The sequence below is a fragment of the Heteronotia binoei genome, chromosome 2 (assembly GCF_032191835.1).
Source record: "Heteronotia binoei isolate CCM8104 ecotype False Entrance Well chromosome 2, APGP_CSIRO_Hbin_v1, whole genome shotgun sequence".
In the NCBI taxonomy this organism is placed as follows: Eukaryota; Metazoa; Chordata; class Lepidosauria; order Squamata; family Gekkonidae; genus Heteronotia; species Heteronotia binoei.
This window is the reverse complement of record NC_083224.1, coordinates 177,457,292-177,478,546: the sequence shown is the minus strand read 5'-3', so window position 1 is coordinate 177,478,546 and position 21,255 is coordinate 177,457,292. Positions and strand designations below refer to the sequence as shown.

The 21,255-nt window shown below is 46.3% G+C and overlaps 1 protein-coding gene across 1 annotated transcript in view; it reads left to right on the top strand.

Moving 5' to 3' along the window:
- Positions 1-706: 706 nt before the first annotated feature.
- Positions 707-21,255, top strand: part of LOC132566983 (4-trimethylaminobutyraldehyde dehydrogenase-like) — a 32,498-nt gene continuing 11,949 nt past the window's right edge. The window contains exons 1-5 of the mRNA XM_060232536.1: positions 707-871; positions 6,865-7,065; positions 9,186-9,331; positions 16,580-16,709; positions 18,640-18,774. Of these exons, the coding sequence (XP_060088519.1) occupies positions 6,891-7,065; positions 9,186-9,331; positions 16,580-16,709; positions 18,640-18,774 (586 nt within the window). The 5' untranslated portion in view covers positions 707-871; positions 6,865-6,890. The remainder of the gene's footprint in view (positions 872-6,864; positions 7,066-9,185; positions 9,332-16,579; positions 16,710-18,639; positions 18,775-21,255) is intronic.

The window sequence follows — 21,255 nt, the reverse complement described above, 5'->3', positions numbered from 1 at the left end:
ACTCAAAGGCACTCAATAAAACTGTTGGGCAACAGATCCAGGTGGGCAGCCGTGTTGGTCTGAAGCAATAAAACAAAGTTGGAGTCCAGTGGCACCTTGAAGACCAACAAAGATTTATTGAGAATGTAAGCTTTTGTGTGCATGCACACTTCATTAGACAATGTCCCATTTCATCATCTGACGAAGCGTGCATGCGCACAAAAGCTTAGATTCTCAATAAAATTTGGTCTCAAAAGGGCTACAGGACTCCAACTTTGTTGGGAAACAGATTCAGGATAAATGAAAAGTGTTTCTTCACATAGCAAGTAATTAAGTTGTGGAATTTGATGTAGTTGCTATAATTAAGTTGTGGAAGCTGCTTCTTTACCTATTGTATTGTACCTATTCTTGTACCTAAATTGTAGAATTTGCTTCTAGTGGCTATAGCGAGTGTCCTGAGCTTAGGTGGCTTTAAAAGGGGTTTAGACAGGTTTCTGGAAGATGCCCAGAGACGCCATCAAAGGCTACTTGCCATGGTGACTAAAAGAAGCTTCAATGTCCCCAGGCAGTAAGCGCCTCAGGCAGCAAGAGCTGTCGGCAGGGAGCGCGCCAACCCTACTCTCAAAGCCATTGCGGCCCACCCCTCCCTTCCCTCGGCCAATCAGAAAAGAAAGGCGCCCTCGGTCCTCATTCCAGGTAGATGTGGGCGGAGCCATCTCTCGGACGAGCCGCCACCGAGTGCTCTTGATCCGCGCATGCGTGACAGCGGGTCTGGCCAGGGGGGCGTTCCTTGACCTCCCCTCTAAACGGGCGCCGAGCAAAGGTGGCGTCGAACCGGAGGCGAGGAGCAAGTGGCCGAAGTTAATCGATCCCAAGTGCAGTAGTTGAGCCTGTGAGTGTGGGGAAGGGGAGGGGGTCCCTTTTTCCCCCTTTTCCGCTTGTCCTGTGGGGTAAGACGCTCCCCACCCCACCCCCCTCCCCATCTGCAGCCCTGGCGGTCTCCCAGTCCCCTCCCTTGGAGGAATAGAGGAACTTTCCATTCCTGGAAGACGCTGCACCTGCAGGGCTTTCCAGCCTCGAATTCCCTAAGCTTACTTTTGGTGGGAGATAGGGTTGCCAACTCCAGTTTGGGGGCATTCCTGGAAATTGGAAGAGGGCAGAGATTTGGAAAGGGAGGGGTCAGTATAGGTGTGATGTTAGTGTAGGACTTCTGTTTCTCCTAGATTCTGTAGTGTTCATGAAATTGGTTTTCCAAAGCTGCATTTCCTCTAGTCTGGAGATCAGTTGTATGATTACGGGAGATATCCAGGCGCCACCTGGAGGGTGATCAATAATGGGATCACAGTGAATCATGAAGCCTCAGTGCTTGTATCCAGTATGTTTGGAAAGTGTTTTGGCCAGCAGTGAAATGGAAGGCCTTGCACATGCTTTTAGTAAAAGAAACTGGCTTACCTTATTCCTTCCTGATACACAGCTCAACCAGAGGAAGAGATTAACAATACTGATGAAGTGGCAACACGAAATGAGTCTTATTATTGTAACTAGTTACTTGTATGCTGTACTACTAAATTATTATGGGCTCTGTTGAAATTGGTTTAATTGCTTCTTATGGTTGTTACTGTGGGTTTTTGTATCAAAGATATTTGTCAATTTAAAAGTAGTTTTATTTTTTTTAAGTATGTAAATTGAAAAGTAATTATATATAAAAAGTATGATAGCCTATTTGCATCACAGTTACGTTGTTTGTTTCTTCTAATGCCACCTGGAGGGTGGCAGCTGTAGTGGTGGGGGATAGTGTTGCCCACCTCCCAGAGGGAAGGGAGCTTGAGTTTTCCTGACTTCCAGACTACTGAACTCAGTTCCCTTGGAGGAAACTGTAGCTTTTGCAAGCCTAGGGATGCCAACAACCTAAGGAAGCCAACAACCTGGAGAGGGGGAATGCCCTCTCTCTTTAATAGAGGTAGGTGAAGTGTTTTGAGGCATGGTGGTAAATAAGATTGCCTAGCAGATAACATTCCTTTAAACCTCTGAAGGAGCAGAACTTTTCCCCTCCAGGCTGCTGGCAACCCCAGCCTGCCCTCCCTTGTACGTCTAGGGAAGTGATTTGTATGCCAACAACTTAAACAGGAGGGAGAAGGAAATGTCTAGAAGGGGGAGGAGGACCGGGACCACACAGGGATTGGCAGACCCAGCCCAATAAGGAAAGGCTGAAAGAGTTGGGCATGGTTAGCCGGAGCTCAGGGGATTTACAGAGGTGCCTAATTCAGTCCCTGGCATCTCCCTTTGTAAAAGGATCAAGAAGTAGGTGATGTGACAGATCTTTCCCTAGGACTTTAGAGAGCAGCAGCCAGTCAGAGCAGACTGTATGTGCAGATCTGGTCCAACTTGGTCTAGGGCTGCCTAAAGCTGTGGGATGGCAACTGTGCTGAATGTAGGAGATTCTGTGCTCAGTCCCTGGCATCTCCAGCTTAAAAGAAAATGGATTGATAAAGGCCTCAAAGTAGGTTGCCAGGTCTGTGTTGGAAAATACCTGGAGACTTTGGAGGTGGATCCAGGAGAGGGTAGGGGTTGGGGAGAGGAGGGGCCTCAGCATAGTGCAATGCCCTAGAGTCCACCCTTCAAAGCAGCCATGTTCTCCAGGGGTAAATATCAACAGGTTCCGATGTAAGTGAATAATAAAGTCAAAAAGCACCGAAATAACAATAACACTTTTACACAATATAGTGTATTTATCAAAATACATGCATAGCAATGGTCATCATTAGTAACTTATGAACCACTCATGATACTAAATTCACAAACACTCATAATACAAACGCAGCTGGAATAAGAGTTCTTTTCACTCCCCCACACTGTCTGCTGTATGAAGATAATAAGGTACAGTTCCTCAGAGGCAATTGCCTTCCTGCTGTTCTCCCTTATGTTCAGCAACTTGGGTGGAGTTCTCAAATCTCCAGCACAGCTGGTCTCCAAGAGAGTGAGGGACCGCAGCCCGGGATTCTTCATGGTTTCAGACCTTCGTCAGCCTTTTTCTCTCAGTGTTTTGTCCTGGAGCTATTTGTCACACAAAAAGTATATCAGACTAATAACAATTAACCATGCTTATAATATACACATTGTGTGCATTGCCATATACTCTCTTGGAGGCAAGCTGTACTGGAGATTTGAGAACTCCGCCCAAGTTGGTGAACATAAGGGAGAACAGCAAGAAGGTAATTGCTGTAAGAAGGAACTGTACCTTATTATCTTCATGCAGCAGACAGTGTGGGGGAGTGAAAAGAACTCTTTTTCCAGCTGCATTTGTATTATGAGTGTTTGTGAATTGAATATTAGGAGTGGTTCATAAGTTACTAATGATGTCCATTGCTATGCATGTATTTTGATAAATGTAGGTTGCACATACACTATTTTGTGTAAAAGTGTTTTTGACTTTAATGTTCTCTAGGGGAGCTAATCTCTGCCAGCTGGAGATCAGTTGTAAAAGCAGGAGATCTCCAGGCCCCACGTGGAGGCTGGCAACCCTACCTCAAAGTGAGTTGCTGCCCAGTCAGCAAGAGACAATACTAGCTTTGATAGAACTGGGGTCTGACTTCCGTATAATGTAGCTTCTTGTTTGAGAAGAGGTTAAAAAGCCAAACTACACTATACATTTTTAATGAGATGAGTCCCTGCAGATGCACAGCAGCTGCAGAGAATATAATTTTTAAAGACTGTAGGGGCCCAATTTGGCTCAGGATCATGCCCTCCCCCTTCGTGCTGTTTTCTTGAGCCAAAATGGCTCGGGGGGTGGGGGGAGATACATGCCCTAACTCCATCCAGAACCGTTTCAGCTCAGAAAAACAGTATGGGGGGGACAGTAGCCCCTTCACCTCCCTGAGCTGAATTGGGTCTCTAATATGATATTCCCTACGGTTGCTGTGAGGAAAGTGAGTTGGAGAACCCAGACATGACCAGCAAGTCTCATTTGGCCCCAAGGCAAGCCGTGATTGCTGTCCTCAAATATCTGAAATGCTGTCATGTGGAAGATGGAACAGACTTGTTTGTTCTTATTCTGTGGGGCAGGAGTAGAGTGAATGGCTAGAAATTACAGCATTTCTAAACATTTTTTATAGCACAGAGGTTATGGCACTTCTAATGAGATGCAGCAGGTTACGCAAGAGCTCTCCAAAAGACTGTGGGTTTTTTGTTAACCCTCGGGCCGCATCTAGAGAGCTCCATCCAGGCCGTTTGCAGGGCTCAGAGCGCTTGTTGAGCAGCATAACTTATTCATAAACTACTTGTCTTTTATTTAAAAAGGAGGAAGAAGACAGAGTTTAATCTCTGTTTTATTTGAAGCCCTGGAGTAAAACTACTGGGGCGTTTAGGACCAGCCAGAGGCTTCACATGACACACAAACTGCTTCCATGTTGGGATTTTTCCCTGGGTGGAACCCAGCATGCGCCTTCTTTGGGGGAGAGCTTCCGCACAACAGTCCAAACATACATGAGGCTCCTGCAGCTTTCCCCTTTAAAGAGAGCAAAGGAAAAGCCTCCCCTTTTCTGGCCTAAAGGGAAGGGGAGAGCTCAACTCTGTTTTTCTCCCTCCCTCCTTTTCAATCTTTTCAGTTCCTGGTTGCGCCATGGCTCAGCTGGAGAGGAGGCCACAAAGGGGCCCAGCCAGAGTCTGCTTGTGTCTCAGGTCACGTCTGTGATGAAGGGGCAGAGGAGGCAGTGATCTCTGAGGGGATGAGGCATACAGGCCCTGTCCCTGCTCACTTTCACCCTGGTGGCTGCTGTGTACGTGGTGGTGGAAAGTGCCCTCATGTCACAGTTGACTTATGGCAGGCCTTCAGGCATCAGATGTTCAGAGGTGATTTGCCATGACCTAGGTCCACATAGCAGTACTGGACCTTCCGAAATCTGATGAGATCAGGCTAGGTTAGGATACATCCAGGAGGGCAGCTGTGTTGGTCTGAAGCAACAGAACAAAGCTGGAGTCCAGTAGCACTTTTAAGACCATCAACGTAGCACCTTTAAGACCAACAGAGTTTTTGTGTGCATGCACATTTGGCCAGTACTTCTGTGTATATTCAGCAATAAATAACATTGTGGTACTGATTTCCTTGATTGGTTGTGATTTCTGGGCGGTTAGGTGACTTTAAAAGGGGACTTAGACCTTTCCTTCTCTGAATTTACCAATAGCCGTGATGGCTGAGTGGGGACTCCATGTTGAAAGGCAGTGTGCCTCTGAAAGCTTTGGGCCAATGATGGGGGAGGCTTTGGTCTCTATGCTCCTGCTTGTACACTTCCCAGGCACCTGACTGTCCCCTGTGGAAAGCAGGGTGCTAGACTAGATGAATCATGACTGGTCTGATGCAGCAGAGCTTCTCTTATTTTCTTCTATCCAGTCTACCATTGTGTTCTCTCCCTCCTGCTGGCTGCCAAGAGTTGCTTGCAGGATGTTCAACTTGCTGGGCAAGTTTAGAAACCATTACTACGATCTCTTAACTCTCTTCATTCCATATTGTCAGAGGGTCATAACCAGTGTTCCCTCTAAGCTGAGTTAGTGTGAGTTAGCTCACCGATTTTTAGCCTCCAGCTCACACATTTTTGTCTTAGCTCCGGGAGGATGATCCCAGAGCATAATAATTTATGCAGTAGCTCACAACTTTAATGCCAGTAGCTCACAAAGTGGAATTTTTGCTCACAAGACTCTGCAGCTTAAAGGGAACATTGGTCATAACTGGCCTCCTATTACTGAAACATGCTGGAAACACAACAGAAAGAGTGAAGGATTGCGAAATTGGCAGTAGCTTTGGAAAATGTTGGAGGCAGAGGAGTTTTTGTCCCAGATATTATATCTTGCAAAAATATATTTCTTGCCTCCAGCAGGACTGTGTGTTATGGAGGGATTTGTGTGGCTGGAGTTCAATGGAAGAATCTTTACTTTGCTTGCAGAAGGTTTGAGGTTCAGTCCCCAGCATCTCCAGTTAAAGGAATCAGATAGAAGGTGATGTGAAAGACCTCTGAGACTCTGGAGAGCCACTGCCAGTCTGTGTAGACCATACTGGCCTTGATGGACCCAAGTGTCTGATTCAGTATACGGCAGCTGCCTGTGTGACATAATTTTAAAGTACACATGCGAGTCTCTCATTTAAGCCCCCATTTGAAAGGTGAGTGTATATCTGGGCCAGAATAAGACAGCTTAGTAGGCCTCATTTTGGGCAAGAGGGAAGCACTGGAACCTCTAAACTTTTATTATGCTCTTTCTTTTTTTCCCCCTCCCCCCCAAAAAATACTTGCTTCTGGGCTGCATTGTTCAACCCCCCCTGTGAGAATTTTGCTGAACTCTTAAGATGTTTTGATTCTTAAGTTCTTAAAAACTGTTTTGATTGTTTTATTTTGTTGGGAGCCGCCCTGAGCCCACTATGGGAAAGGGCGGCCTATAAATCTACGGAAATAAATAAATAAAGATCTGACAAACTTTCTAATATTTCCCCCCACAAAGAATGGGAAGATAACTAAAACATCTAAAGTAGACAGATGGAAATCTTCCTCACGCCACTGTGGCTGCATAGGAGAAAGTAATTTAAAAAGTATGATAGGAGCAGTGTTCCCTCTAGGCTGAGTTAGCTTGAGCTAGCTCACAGATTCTTAGCCTCCAGCTCACACATTTCTCTTAGCTCAGGAAGGATGAGCCAGAGCACAATAATTTATGCAGTACCTCACAGCTTTATTGCCAGTAGCTCACAAAGTAGAATTTTTGCTCACAAGACCCTGCAGCTTAGAGGGAACATTGGATAGGAGTAAGGTTTTATTATGGCAGTTCTAATTCAAGAAGCATTTTAAGGTAGATGCTGAGCTGATATAATTCAGTACACCTCACAGACCTTCCTTTCTTCCACAGCCACGTTCCTGCCTGTCAGTCCTCGAATGCTTCTGAGTTCCAAGTCGTTGGTACCTAGCCTACCGCATCTATTCCATTTTGCTGCAATGAGCTCCGTAACCGGAACATACGAGATGCAGGAACCCCTTAACTACCGAGGGGGAACTCGCACCCATCCTGTGGATGGGAACCACCCTGAAGAAGTGTATGAGCCAGCAACAGGTAACTACCTCCTAGTCTGACTTGCTGGGGGATGCGGAGTCTGGGAAGGGGTCTGGCCAAAGGTACAGGCCTATGGGAACCATCCTTCCTGGGCAGACTTACAGCTCAGGAATCCACCGCAGGACTTTGTGTTGCCTCCATGTGGTGATTAGGCAATTCTATTGCTCAGGAATTATTGCTGGGCTTAGGTTTATTTAAATTGGAAAGAATCCCCATGTAATCCTCTGGCCTTGGAAGCAGCTTATCAGTGATGGACACAATTTCTTATCGTTTATTTATAGCAGGACATTGTACTTGCTTGGTTGTTAACAGAAAAACTTGGTCTCCTTCCAAGACCTGAGATTCAAGAGAGTAGAGGCGAGTGTGAAACACTGATGTTTATTTAGGCACATTTGTGTTTTTTAAAAACCCCAAAGGCTGTTGAATTATTATTTTCCTCCATTAGGCATGTCCAGGGCTTTTTTTGTAGGAAAAAGCCCAGCAGGAACTCATTTGCATATTAGGCCACACCCCCTGATGTCACCATTGTTTCATACTGGACTTTTTTGTAGAAACCAGATGGAATTACATTCCTGTGCGTTCCTGCTTTGCTTTAAAAAAGCCCTGGGTATGTCATACCTTTACAGAAGTTACTGTTCTTTCATATTTTTCACTGTAAGGGGTGAAATAGATTGAGCAGGAAAGGTGTTTTATATGCACCGGAATTTCGCAGAAGTGCAGAAAAGCCATAAAATGTTATATTGGCCTAAAAGTTCCTGATAATATCATCTCTCCTTCCCCCCACTATTTACATTCAGAAAGATACACTCAGAAGCAATGCCTGGTGAAATCTATAAAGCCCAAGCAACTGCAGAATAAGGGTTTTCTTAGGTGCGACTCAAACAGAGTAATTTGTGCAAGACAGTAAAAATACTGTTTTACATGATACGTACAAGTTGGAGAGTTCTGCTTTTCATATTACGGTATTTGAATTATCTTGGCAAAGAACTTTTAAGTATGTGTATCCCTGTGCTGTATTGAGATCTTTCCTTCCTCTCTGTGACATTTTAGAAACTACAAAGGAGAAGTCAGAGATGGCTGGAATAACTGTAAATAAGTGCATTTGTACACAGTTGTGTTTTTGTACCTGATAGTTGTGGATACCCAGAGACCCAAGACACAGTTCATATGAGTTCTGTTTCTGTGAGTGGTTCTTGTAATAGAACTGTGGTAGATCTTGTGAATTTAGTCCCTTTAGGCAAGAGACCTCTGCCTCTACAGCAAGGGTTCCCCATGGTACCTGCCAGTACATTTCCTGGCAAACACCAAATTTTTTAAAATCCAGATTTTTTACTCAGGAGGACATCTGATTGGCAATTGGAGATCTGTTTGGCTTTGCAGATTTTTTAAAAATCACTTTGGCTACAAGCTGCCGCCTCAGCACTGCATAACTAAAAGTAAGCTTTGTGTAAGCAAAAAAAAAAAAACCCCTTTAAACCATTTTAAAACCTTCAACCTGAAATGTTGAAGCGTTACTATTAGAGTCATGTATAATCTCAGGCAGGGCTTTTTTTGGTAGCAAGAACTCCTTTGCACATTAGGCCATACACCCCTGATGTAGCCACTCCTCCAGGAGCTTACAGTAAGCCATTTAATAAGAGCCCTGTAAGCTCTTGGAGGGTTGGCTACATCAGGGGTGTCTGGCCTAATATGCAAAGGAGTTTCTGCTACAAAAAAAGCCCTGAATTCTCTGGTCCCTGACATTTTGTGGATGGCTTCACCTCAGGAGGCTGCCATTTTGTGGCTGCACCCGCGACCCTGTATCGGAATTCCAAAGGTGCCCACAAGCTCCAAAAGGTTGGAGACCCCTGTTCTACGGGTTCTTTTCATCCGCAGGGAATGCGACTGTCAGTAGGAAGAGGCAGACTTTATTCCTTCTGGTTTTATATCCGTGTCTTTTTCATACGTAGTTCTATATCATGGATTTGATTCAGTTTGCAGTTGGCTTTTACACAGTATGGCCTTTCAGTAAGCCACTTAACTTATATCACAACCCATAGGAAGAAGAGGCCTTCTGCTAATGGGAACCAAATGAACAGCCCAAGTGAGAGACTCTGAATTCCTTTTTTCTTCTTCCTCAGGCCGTGTCATTGGCAAGTTCATGTGCTCTGGTGAGAAGGAGGTGAACCTAGCTGTTCAGAGTGCCCAGGCCGCATTTAAAATATGGAGTCAGAAATCGGGCATGGAACGCAGCACTATATTGTTGGAGGCCGCCAGAATCATCCGGGTATGTAGGAAAACTCCATCAGCTTGACTGTTATTTCGGAGGCTCTCTGGGGTGCTGTGCATGCAGCCGGAGGTCTGCAAAACTTTGCTTCGTTGAGTGCTTCAAGTCGCAGCTAATTTATTATGACCCCATAGGGTTTTCAAGATGCTCAGAGACGGTTTGCCGTTGCCTGCCTCTGCATCATGACCTTGGTATTCCTTGGTGACCTCCTATTCAAATATTAGCCAGGGCCAACTCTGCTTAGCTTTTGAGATCTGATGAGATCAGGCTATCCTGGGCTATCCAGGTCAGGTTGTTGAATAGCTAACCATTGTTTGGGGCTGTCAGCAACTCCTTCCCTCTCTCGAATGCTCTGGTACAGAGATTTCTGAGGAGGAAGAATTCACTGCATCAGTTTTCACAGGGCTTTGTAGAAGCAGAACCAATGAGGAGGAGTTGTCTTTCCCCAAATTCAGTGCCATGTAAAACAAAACTCCTTTCCCCTCCCCATAAGTCCTCTGGCATGCACAGAGAACTTGTGGAAGTTGGACTATTGCAGGGCTTTGGAGATGACGCAACACAGATTCCACTTCCTACTCCCTCAGTGCCTGCTCTCATGGGGATTGCATCCCTTCCAATTCATGGAGAAATCAAGGGAGGAGAAGTGACCTTTGACCATGGAAGAGGTGGTTAGCAGAGGGGGAGAGGGATGGTTTCCATTGGCAACAGCATTTATAGACTCCCTGTTAATAATACTGTCTGACAGTATTAACTTATTGACATCTCCAGATAAACATAGCTTTGGACTCAGAAGCCACCCAAACCCTTGGAAGATGTCCTTGCCTTCCCAATCTCTTTTTGTTTTATAGCTCAAGCAGAATCTTACTTGCACGCAAGCTTAATGTGTCTTGAAGCCCTGAAAACACATAGAGGATTTCTCTTTCATTGTCTGCAGTCCTGTTATGTCCAACTTTGCAGTTCCAAAATTAACGGGCTGAAAAGACTATAGGAGTACTATCCCTTTTGTGTTAGTGCTAATCTTTTATATGACCCATCGGGATCAAAACTGGAGCATGAGGGAGGTGCAGCTGTGCTTTCTAGTTTTGTTTCTGCTGGGAGGGGGAGGTATTTTGTCCTGTTCAACAGCTACCCGGCATTAGTATTTTGGTTTTTTGTATTGTGTGCCTCAGAGTATGTGATAGAGTGGGAAATGGTACCTCCACTGAGGTACTGATGATCAGAGGGAGATAGGGATAGGCCAGGTAAAGGGAAGAAGGGGCCAGCAGGTAACGCCCATCACTGCTTCCAGTTTCTGTCTGAGCCAAAGGAACCCCTACAAATCTGCCCAGCTGCATATCAAGCCTAAAAATGCTGCTCCTGAATGCCAGGTTGCTTTTTTAATAAGTCAGCAATCAACTGATTGTGATACATCAGCAAGGAAATCAGAATGTCACAGAGCCATACCTGGGGACATATGAAGCTGCCTTATACTGAAATCAGAAAGAAAGACTAGATCTTTGCCAGCTGTGCTCACCAGGTTTCCTGGTCCAGCATCAGCCTGGACTCAGTGGACAAGGAAGGGAGTGGCTCTTGTCTATCCAGGCCCTTGTGGCACTCACCAAGTGCTTTGTCAGCCAGAGTCCCCACTTGGGTTGTATGTACCTCATGCTGGGCATTCAGGGCCAAATACAGATTCTCTTGGTCTGCTGCCTGCAGGGCCGGCCTGATGCCCTGGGGCACCCTAGGCAGACTTGCTGCCTGGGGCCCCCCTCGCCCCAAGTGGCCCCCCGCGGCTCCGCACCCCCTCCCCGCCAACGCTCCCTCCCTCCCTTCCCCATGTGTCAATTGCGATGCTGGAACTGGCTCTAACGCCGCGTTCCGGCAATCTAAACACCCTCCCCCCGCCAGCGATGTCTCGCTCGGTGGGTAAAACCGTGCCGCGGGGCCTCACTTGCACTCTGTCCGGACCGGCAGTGTCCTGAAAGGGTAGCCTCGCTGTCACTGACTCCTCCCCTCTCCACTTCCTGGATGGGAGAGGAGTCAGCGACAGCGAGGCTGCCCTTTCAGGACGCCGGTCCGGACAGAGTGCAAGCGAGGCCTCGCGGCGCGATTTTACCCGCCGAGCAAGTCATCACCAGCAGGGGGGGCTTTAGATCACCAGAACGCAGCGGTAGAGCTGGTTCCGGCATCACAATTGATATGTGGGGGAGGGAGGTAGGAGGAGGAGGCACAGCACAGAGGCGAAGGGAAGAGAGGGGTGGCATTGGCGGGTGAGGAGGCAGGCAAATTAGGTGCTTGCCTGGGCCACCGGGAGGGTGGGGAGCCGAATTTTCTGCTCCCAACCTCCCGGCGCCCTAGGCAATCGCCTAGTTTGCCTAGTGGGAGAGCTGGCCCTGGCTGCCTGTTGCCCATCGCCTGCCTGAGATGTCAGAGGAATTTTCAGATTTGGTATTGAGGATCCTAAGGCTGGCGTTCCTCGGAGACTACAACATCCCGACTCCCCTTATGAAAGTGGATCAGGAGTTCATTTCTCCCCATGACAGCTTTTGAGGCTGTCCCAAGAACTTTCTGGTCCATACATACATCAGTGGGGCATATGTTCACCTTGGTTTCGCAAGGGGGGACACGGTGCATGGATCAGTAAGGGGGGATATTTTCCCTATTCTGACCTTCTTTATGGATTGGGCATTACCTGGTGAAGTTATTGATTTGCAGAATTTCCACAAGGGTAGAGGATCTTTTAGGATGGTCTGCACTGAGAGGTTAACAGATCTGGAGGGCTTCCTGATGTCTGTAGGGGATTTTCCAGTTAGCAAAGCCCTGTTTGGTGTATGGAGTGCAAAATGACCCAGGCTATGGGCACGATCACTCCTAAGTGCCCTCTCTTCCTGTGCAATTCAGAATACTTGTCGGGTTATTAAGCAGCCCAGAGCAATGAAACATCAAGGCATACTACCTCTCATATCTGAAATGGCAAAAATACATCATGATTAATAGCCACTGACAGCTCAGTCCCCCATGAATTTGTCCACTCCTCTTTTAAAACTTTCCAAGCCGATGGCCAGGACCACATCCTGTGACAGTGAGTTCCACAGATTAATTGGGTGCCGTGTAAAGAAAGACTTCCTTTTGTCTGTCTTCAGCTTCAGTGGATAATCCCAGGCCTCTCCACGCCCATACAGAATTTATAAATCTGTCTTGTCTCCCCTTAAGTAGAGCTGCAAAATTTAATTTATTCACTTGTGCAGCTCACCAACAAAAGTTTTTGTCTGGACTTAAAAACAGGCTGTTGTCTGCATGGCCTGCAGTATCCAGAAACAAGAACAAATATTTATTATTAATTACATTTTAATGTGTTCGTCCTGACTTCCCTCTATGTCTCAGGGGTTTCTCTGTGTCATAGCTTGCTGCACATCCCTGATGATGAACATACATGAACATATGAAGCTGCCTTATACTGAATCAGACCCTCGGTCCATCAAAGTCAGTATTGTCTACTCAGACTGGCAGCATCTCTCCAGGGTCTCAAGCTGAGGCTTTTCACACTTACTTACCTGGACCCTTTTTCGTTGGAGATGCCAGGGATTGAACCTGGGACCTTCTGCTTACCAAACAGATGCTCTACTATTGAGCCACCGTTCCTCCCACTGAGAGAGAGGCCAGCGGTTCTGGTGTCTCTCTGGTGAACATAGCACCATAATCTGCAGTGAATTCCAGACTCGCTCTGACTTGTGCAAGTGCTTGCTGGAATAAGTGCTGTTTGTCTTTAAGATGTCACTGGACTTCTAATTAGAAAAGAAGCAGTCAACAGTAACAGGTTCAACTGATTCATGGCCAAGCCAAATAAACATACTTGTCTGTTAAGAGGTCCTGCACCCAAATCTAGCAGGAATAGACTTGAAAAAGTATTCCATGAGAGCTGCATAAACCTCTGGCAATACAGTACTGCAGAACAGTTCCCATGTATTTGTAAGTACAGGCTGCTCACATTTGTACAAGGCCACCACGCTCTAGGCTGCTAAACTCAAAAGGTCTTGAAAAAGAAACATTCCCGCCCTATATTCAAGTTGTGACTCAGCAAGTTGTCGAAGGCAGAGTCGGGGTTCAAACCTGGGTTTCCCAGATCCTGCTCAGACATTTTAACCACTACCTCATTCAGTCCTCTTGTGTAGTTATAAGGGGGGATAAAATCTGAGGAAGTAATAGGGTTGCCAGGTCTGTGTTGGAAAATAACTGGAGACTTTGGGGGTGGATCTGGGAGAGGGCTGGGTTTGGGGGGGGACTCAGCATGGTTCAGTACCATTGAGCCCACCCTTGAAAGCAGTCATATTCTCCAGGAGAGCTGATCTTGCCAGCTAGAGATCAGTTGTAAAAGCGGGAGATTCCCCAGGCCCCACCTGGAGGCTGGCAACCCTAGATAAAGAACAGCTGACAGCAATTTTTTTCAAGACTTGCCTCTTTAAAGTAGTTTCATTCTAGAAGATGAGTGTGGCTTTAGAAGATTTGGACCCTGCTCTGTCTAGGGACGCAGCGGTTTGCAACTGCTTTCCCAGTTGTAAATGTTTCTGTCCTCCTTGGGCTCCAAGCTATAGGAAATAATGTGACAAGGACAGTGTCCTCACAAAGGAAACTATTTTTCCCTCCTATCCCCCCCCCCCATTTCTTTTTAGATCTTTACAGGGTAGATATCTTTCTCCTGGCTGCACCAAATGTGGCGAAAACAAAGAGAAAGAATAATGCCTGCCTTCTGCCTAGCAATATGGAGTAGCTTTTGTTAGCTAAATGGCAGTTACCTCACACAACAGCAACAAAAAAAACCCTCAAAAGACCCAAGCTTTCCTTTTGGTTTTGCAGTGCCTTGGAGCTGACTAGTTGGCACAAGCCAAAGAGATCTTTCTCATGGAACCTTTCCCCTTTTCACCTCATCTAGGATGCCTTCAGTTTTTTTGTGCTCACATTTGAGTTCCCTGTGATTTCTTGCTCTTTGAATTTCTCTGGCATCTCTTTTTTAATTCCTCTTCTGGAAGCCTCTTGCTGAGTTCTGAATCCAAACAAAAACCGTCTATCAGGACAGTCCTTTGGCTGACCCTACTGTTTCTCCCATTGTTCAGAAATCTCCCAGGCGTCCTTTCGACACGGCTTATAAGCAGAAGAAATTTGGTCGGCTGAATACTAATCCAGGGCCTTGCGGGGTTCGTTGGCAAATGTATAATTTATTTTCATTATGTTGATCCGATAGTTCTCGGGAGAGAGCTCATCCGAGTTCTGCCAGGCTCAGAACGGCTTCAGTGCAGTAAAATAACTGGATTATAGGCCTTCAACTGTATCATGGTGCCCTCCGGTTTAATGTTTAAAAAGAAAGAGAAAACAGCAACCCATTTGAACAATACGTGATGAGAAGAAATATCATTATTCGGTTTAATTATTTGCTCCCACCCCCACAGCCAGAAAAACCTCTGATTTTTTGGTAGGTTCACCAAGTAAGTGTGAAACTTGCTTGATCTTACCCTCACTGGACTCATCCATGCTGTAAACCTTCCTCCAGGAATCCCCGGCCTTTTTGAGTCTGCAGGAACCTTTGGGATTCTGAGACACGTTCTGGGCAAACATACAAAATGGCGGTGGCAGGAGGCGGAGCCAGCCCCAAGTGGCTGCTGCAGGAGGTGAAGCCAACCACAAAACATCAGTGAATGAAGTTATGTGTAGCTCTCATAGTAACTCTTCAACATTTCAGGCGGAAGCCCTATTTAACAGGATACCACGTGATTAACACTTGGAATTCACTGCCACAGCAGGTGGTGGCGGCTGCAAGCATAGACAGCTTCAAGAGGGGATTAGATAAGCATATGGAGCAGAGGTCCATCAGTGGCTACTTGCCACAGCGTATTGTTGGAACTCTCTGTCCGGGGCAGTGATGCTCTGTATTCTTGTGCTAGGGGGGAGGGCACAGTAGAAGGGCTTCTAGCCCCCTGGTGGACCTCCTGATGGCACTTGGGTTTTTTGGCCACTGCATGACACAGAGTGTTGGACTGGATGGGCCACTGGCCTGATCCAACATGGCTTCTCTGATGTTCTTATCTTGATCTGCACTGCCAGTCAGAAGCACTGCTGGGCAAAAGCCCCACCTGCTTTCTAAAAACACTTGGAAGGCACCAGGAAAGATGTCACCGGGCACCATCCTGCCCTCAGGCACCACGTTGCGGACCCCAGTTTAAATAGGCTCTGGTACCAATGCTATAGTAACTCACCGTTTGTTTTTTAAATTTACTCTGTTGTAGTATTTTGTCCCCTATCTTTCATGGAGCTCTTATGAAACAAAAATGCTTCCATGAGCTGCCTTGGTAGGGGGATAAGATGGCATCCTAAGGGGAAAAGACAGTAACAGATGTTAGGGGAAGTAAATGGCGGTCAGTGTGGTGCACAGCAAGGGAAGGTTAGTGCTTCAGACTTTAGCTTTTCTCTTTTTCTATTAGTACTTCTTTCTACAGGTAGTGCTTAACTTGGCAAGAGAGAAAAGCCAGAGACTCAGCCTCTTCATGCCACATGTTCAAGAAACCAGGCTGCTTGAGCTTTGCGTCCATTAGTGCATGCAGCAAAGCACTCATGTAATTCAGTCACTGCTTGTAATTCGGTCACAAAGGGGATGTTAGCTCTTGAAAACTTAATACCCTGAAAATCTTGTTGGTCTCTAAAGTGCTACCGGATTCGAATCCAGCTGTTCCACATGTCCAATTTCACAAATGCATGGAGACAAGTCTTTGGGTTAGAGAGCCAGTTTGGTGTAGTAGTTAAGTGAGCGGGCTCTTATCTGGAAGAACCAGGTTTGATCCCCCATTCCTCCACTTGCAGCTGCTGGAATGGCCTTGGGTCATCCATAGCTCTGGCAGAGCTGTCCTTGAAAGGGCAGCTTCTGTCTGTGGTCTCTCAGCCCCACCTACCTCACAGGGTGTCTGTTGTGGGGGGTAAAGGAGATTGTAAGGCACTCTGGGACTCCGAGATTCAGAGTATAGGGCAGGATATAAATCCAGTATCTGTCTTCTTACTTGGCAAAGGAAAGTCACTTCACATATGCCTTGGAAATGTCTTTTTTAAAATCCCCCTGTTTGAGGACTTAGCATTTCTATAACTGAGGGACCCATTGCACGAATGACTGCCCTCTCCTGATCCTCTGAGTATCCTTTGGCTCAACTTCTCTTTTGTGCAGGGTGCTTTGTATCGCTTCTGTCAGGTGCTAGCTCTCAGTTTCAAAAAAGCATCTCTGAATTTCAGGAACGGAGGGAAGAAATCGCTAGAATGGAATCCATCAATAACGGGAAGTCGATCTTTGAAGCCCGGGTGGATATTGACGTATCTTGGCAATGCCTGCAGTATTACGCTGGGTTAGCAGGCTCCCTGGCGGGTGAGTGGCCGTGCTGTCGGATGTGCTTTGTTGGGTTCATCTCTCAGTAAAAAGTGCCAGATGTCAAAGACGTGGCTGAGCATCAGAAGGCCTGGGAAGGGCAGGATGGTTCAGACAGGACAGAAATGGCAGGGCTCTCCATCAGAGGGGGGGGGTGTCTGTGTCTAGTGCCTGCCTGGAAACAAATCCATTGTGCTTGGTGAAAAGGTTTAATTATCATCATCATTATCTTCGTCCCTTTTATTGGCATAAAAAGGTAAAGGTAGTCCCCTGTGCAAGCACCAGTCATTTTCAACTCTGGGGTTTTCACAGCAGACTTTTTACGGGGTGGTTTGCCATTGCCTTCCCCAGTCATCTACACTTTCCCCCCAGCAAGCTGGGGACTCATTTGACCGGCCTCAGAAGGATGGAAGGCTGAGTCAACCTCGAGCCGGCTACCTGAACCCAGCTTCCGCCAGGATCGAATTCAGATCGTGAACAGAGAGCTCGGACTGCAGTACTGCAGCTTTACCGCTCTGCACCACAACGTACTCAAGCATGATATGGAATTGGGACAGACAAGATATACAGTCAAAGATTAAGAACAATAAGCTAATAGAATTTATAGCGAAACATGCCCCACATAGATTTTAATGGACTTCTCCAGAAATTCACTAACAGCCCTTGCGATTTCTATTTTGTTATCTTTCATTAGGAGGCGGTAGTCAATCCCATTCCGTAGGTGACAGGGAAAGAGAGAAAGATTTCCAAACAGTTCCCTCCGGGAATTAGAATATAGCTGACAGTCCAGCAATATAGGTTGGATGGAATCTGGACTGATAGGCCCACGAGGACGGATTCTCTCACTATACGGGATTTGGAGGAATCTGCCATAAAAAAACATTTGAAGGAAAGGCATTCATCCTTGCCAACATAAATGCTCTCTGTTGCTGGGGGGCTTTCTAGATCACATAAATAGTTGGCCATTTTTCCAATGGGTTGAGGGTTTACTTATTAACTAATTAACATCTAATTGTTATCTACTTTTCTGCCACAAGGGGGCTTTTGGTTACAGAACTGACTTAGAGTGTTTGAAACGCCTCATTCTTTTCCCTTCAGTCTTATTCCCTTCAGCCTTATTTGCAGTCGAAGCATCTGGCAGGAAACCCGGAGCCATTCCTGGCTTCCCACAGAATGCTTCTCTGCTGTTTGTATGACCTTTTTGTTATGCGCTTCAAATAACGACTGTAGGCAGTGCACAAGGCATTTATGATGTATGCCCATTGAAAGAGTTACACAGTAAATTACCCTTCATTATCTCCCAGCCTGTCGTTTGGCTGAACTTAAAACCATAGCCTCAGGAGATGGAACCTTCCCCCCAGACTGCACATGGAGTGTTCTTAGCTGGTAACAGCTGGACAGCAGAGAAACACCTCCATCAAAAAGCAAGTGGATCAACAGGCAGCCTTGGATAGATCAGGCCAGCACTAACAGCTTATGCCAGAGGTGGCCAAACTTGCTTAATGTAAGAGCCACATAGAATAAACTTCCGATGTTTGAGAGTGACAAGACATGAATGTCAGATGCTTGAGAGCCACGAAGGAGGTAGATGGGGAGAGGGAGGACAGAGGGGGAGGGGGAAAGCAAGCAACTTTAACTTTCAACGGATTCACCAAGCCACTGGTGGGCTCAGCTTGGAGAAGTGATTTAAAGAGACGAATGCCTTCTTCAAGCCAGCTGACGGGGCAGTGGGGGCTCCGAAAGCTGCACAATATGTGTGAAAGAGCCACATGTGGCTCCCGAGCCACAGCTTGGCCACCCAAGCTTATGCCTTATAAGAATCCTCCTGCAGGTACATACATGGGGCTCCACCAGCGAAAAAAACATCTCGAGTACTGGCTGCTTGAAATCATGCGCCTTCTCTTCTTGCTTTCTCTCTTTTCCTGCTCAGGTCAGCACATCCAGCTCCCTGGAGGATCCTTTGCTTACACCAGAAGAGAACCTCTTGGGGTGTGTGTGGGGATCGGGGCCTGGAACTACCCTTTCCAGATTGCCTGTTGGAAATCAGCCCCGGCTTTGGCTTGCGGTAAAGGAGATGTTCTGTTTCAGGGATGAGAGGGCAGGTATCTTCCCCAAGAGCAAAGAATCGAGCAAGAGCGCAGTCCCTCTGGCTGGGGGTGGGGCTTGGGATGGGACAGGGAACAAAAGCCTGCGCTGTTTCCTCTACTCTCTTTGGAGCCTTGGACGTAGAATTTAACTGACAGATGAAGGAGGAGGTTAGCGAAACACAAAGCCATGTTATGAACCTTCATTAAAATATGGGATAGAAATGACTGAAGTAAGGGGTTGGTAAACCAGATTTTCTCTGGTCGGTAAATCTTATCATTAGATTACTTTTCTCCTGGATGTCTCTGAGGAACCAGATCTCAACCGATCGAGCAGACTTAATAAGAAAAAGCATTTGAAACTAATGGTGAAGACTTGGCCAACCTTCCCTTGAGGCAAGGGGCTTGGTTACGAGTATATAGAATGTTCCTCAGGCCATAACATGAGCAGCAGCAGCTACCTGGCAGACCTGAAAGAACACTCTTTTAGTCCAGTGTGGTTTAACAGTGTCTTTGAGAAACTGCTGGCTCTTGATGTTAACCTGGACGCTATCTAGGCCCTGGACACTATCTAGTGCAGCATTTGCTTTGGTGAGAAATGGTGTAAAATCAAGTGATCACCAAAGCTCTGACATAAGAGCATACTGCATTTGTTCATCCTAATTTTTTGGTATTCTGCCTCCAAAATCTCTTCCATCTTATACCTGTCTGTTGGCTTCCCAAAGCCCATTAAGGGCATTCATTCCAACCAGACTAAATGCTCAGTCCTTGGCAATTTTGAGGGGGGTAGGTTCATGCACATACGTTACTCAGATCGAATCTGTCCCCGTCCCTTAGGTAAGATCGACACAATAGCACTTCTCTTTCTGGAGCATCCATTGTACACTAATCTCAAAAAGGTAAAGGTAGTCCCCTGTGCAAGCACCAATCGTTTCCGACTCTGGGGTGACATTGCATCACGACATTTTCATGGCAGACTTTTTATGGGGTAGTTTGCCATTGCCTTCCCCAGTCATCTACACTTTCCCCCCAGCAAGCTGGGGATTCATTTTACCGACCTTGGAAGAATGGAAGGCTGAGTCAACCATGAGTCGGCTACCTGAACCCAGCTTCCACCAGGATCGAACTCAGGTCGTCAGGAGAGAACTTGGACTACAATACTGCGGAGGCATTATATTTTACCATGTTGACAAGTTCATCTGGAACTATATTTCTATGACTAGCAGTTGCAACATTTGTTTTCCTCCTTTTGTTTATCGAGTGATTAACAACTGTCTACTGCTCAAGATTGTTGTATCACAGAGCTTTTCTTGGATAAAAGGAAACCAGTAAGGAAAATAAATATGGATGAGCAGAAATCCCTTAGCCTTCATAGCACTGTTAACAGATAAAAAAATTATAGAAGCAAGATCTTTTTCGCCCCCACATCTGTTTCGCTCACTATCAATTAGCCACCAATACATGAGTGGCCAAAAGTACCGGATAAATTTAGATGGGAAGAGACAGATTGAAGTCTCATGTTTAATATAAACCTAAAAACTAAGGGGACTCGGATCTCTCTACCTCTGTACTGTGCAGCAGCTTATATAAACACTATAATACCTGTTGGAGAATCCAAACAATTCCGAGTGGACATAGAGAAAGCATCGTTGCAAAGCAACAGGAGAAGGTGATGTGGCTGTCAAAATTAGTACAGGGCTGGTGGGCACAATCACAGACTGGCTGGCACAGAAGGTGGGAGCCAGTCACAAAATGGTTGCCACGGGAGGTGGGGACAATCACAAAATATCAGGGATCAAAGTTATATACAGCTCCAATAGTAACTCTTTGATATTTCGGGTGGAAGCTCTGTTTAACAGGATGCTTTTCAGTCTGCACAGCCAACCGGAAGCCTTGCTGGGGGAAAGCATTTGGTGGGTGCCAGAAAAGGTGTTAGCAGACCCCTAATATAGTAGGATATAACCAGGGCTGGAGGGGGCAGAATATACTGATACTCAGGGCTTTTTTTGTAGCAAGAACTCCTTTGCATATTAAGCCACACACCCTGGTGTAGCCCCAAGAGCTTATAGTAGGCCTTGTATTAAGAGCCCTGTAAGTTCTTGGAGGCTTGGCTACATCAGGGGTGTATGGCCTAATATGCAAAGGGGTTCCTGCTACAAAAAAAAGCCCTGTGACACCTAATAGTAAACCAGAAATGGTTGAGGAGCAAATCAAGCCTATTCCAGAAACAGGTCAACCAAGTAAAACAGCTGTCCTTGAATAAATATACAAAAATATCCTTAAGTAACAACGCTTATGCATGCAAAGTCTTGAAGTATCCCCTTGGCTAGCTACATGTATGGCGTCATCAGGGTATTTTCCTAGCCCCCCATTCCGTTTGTATGCTCACTTCTGCACCCAGGAGGCTGACACACCCCCTTGCTCATTTTCCCCCCCTTTTTGCTCCTTATCCATCCGCTTAG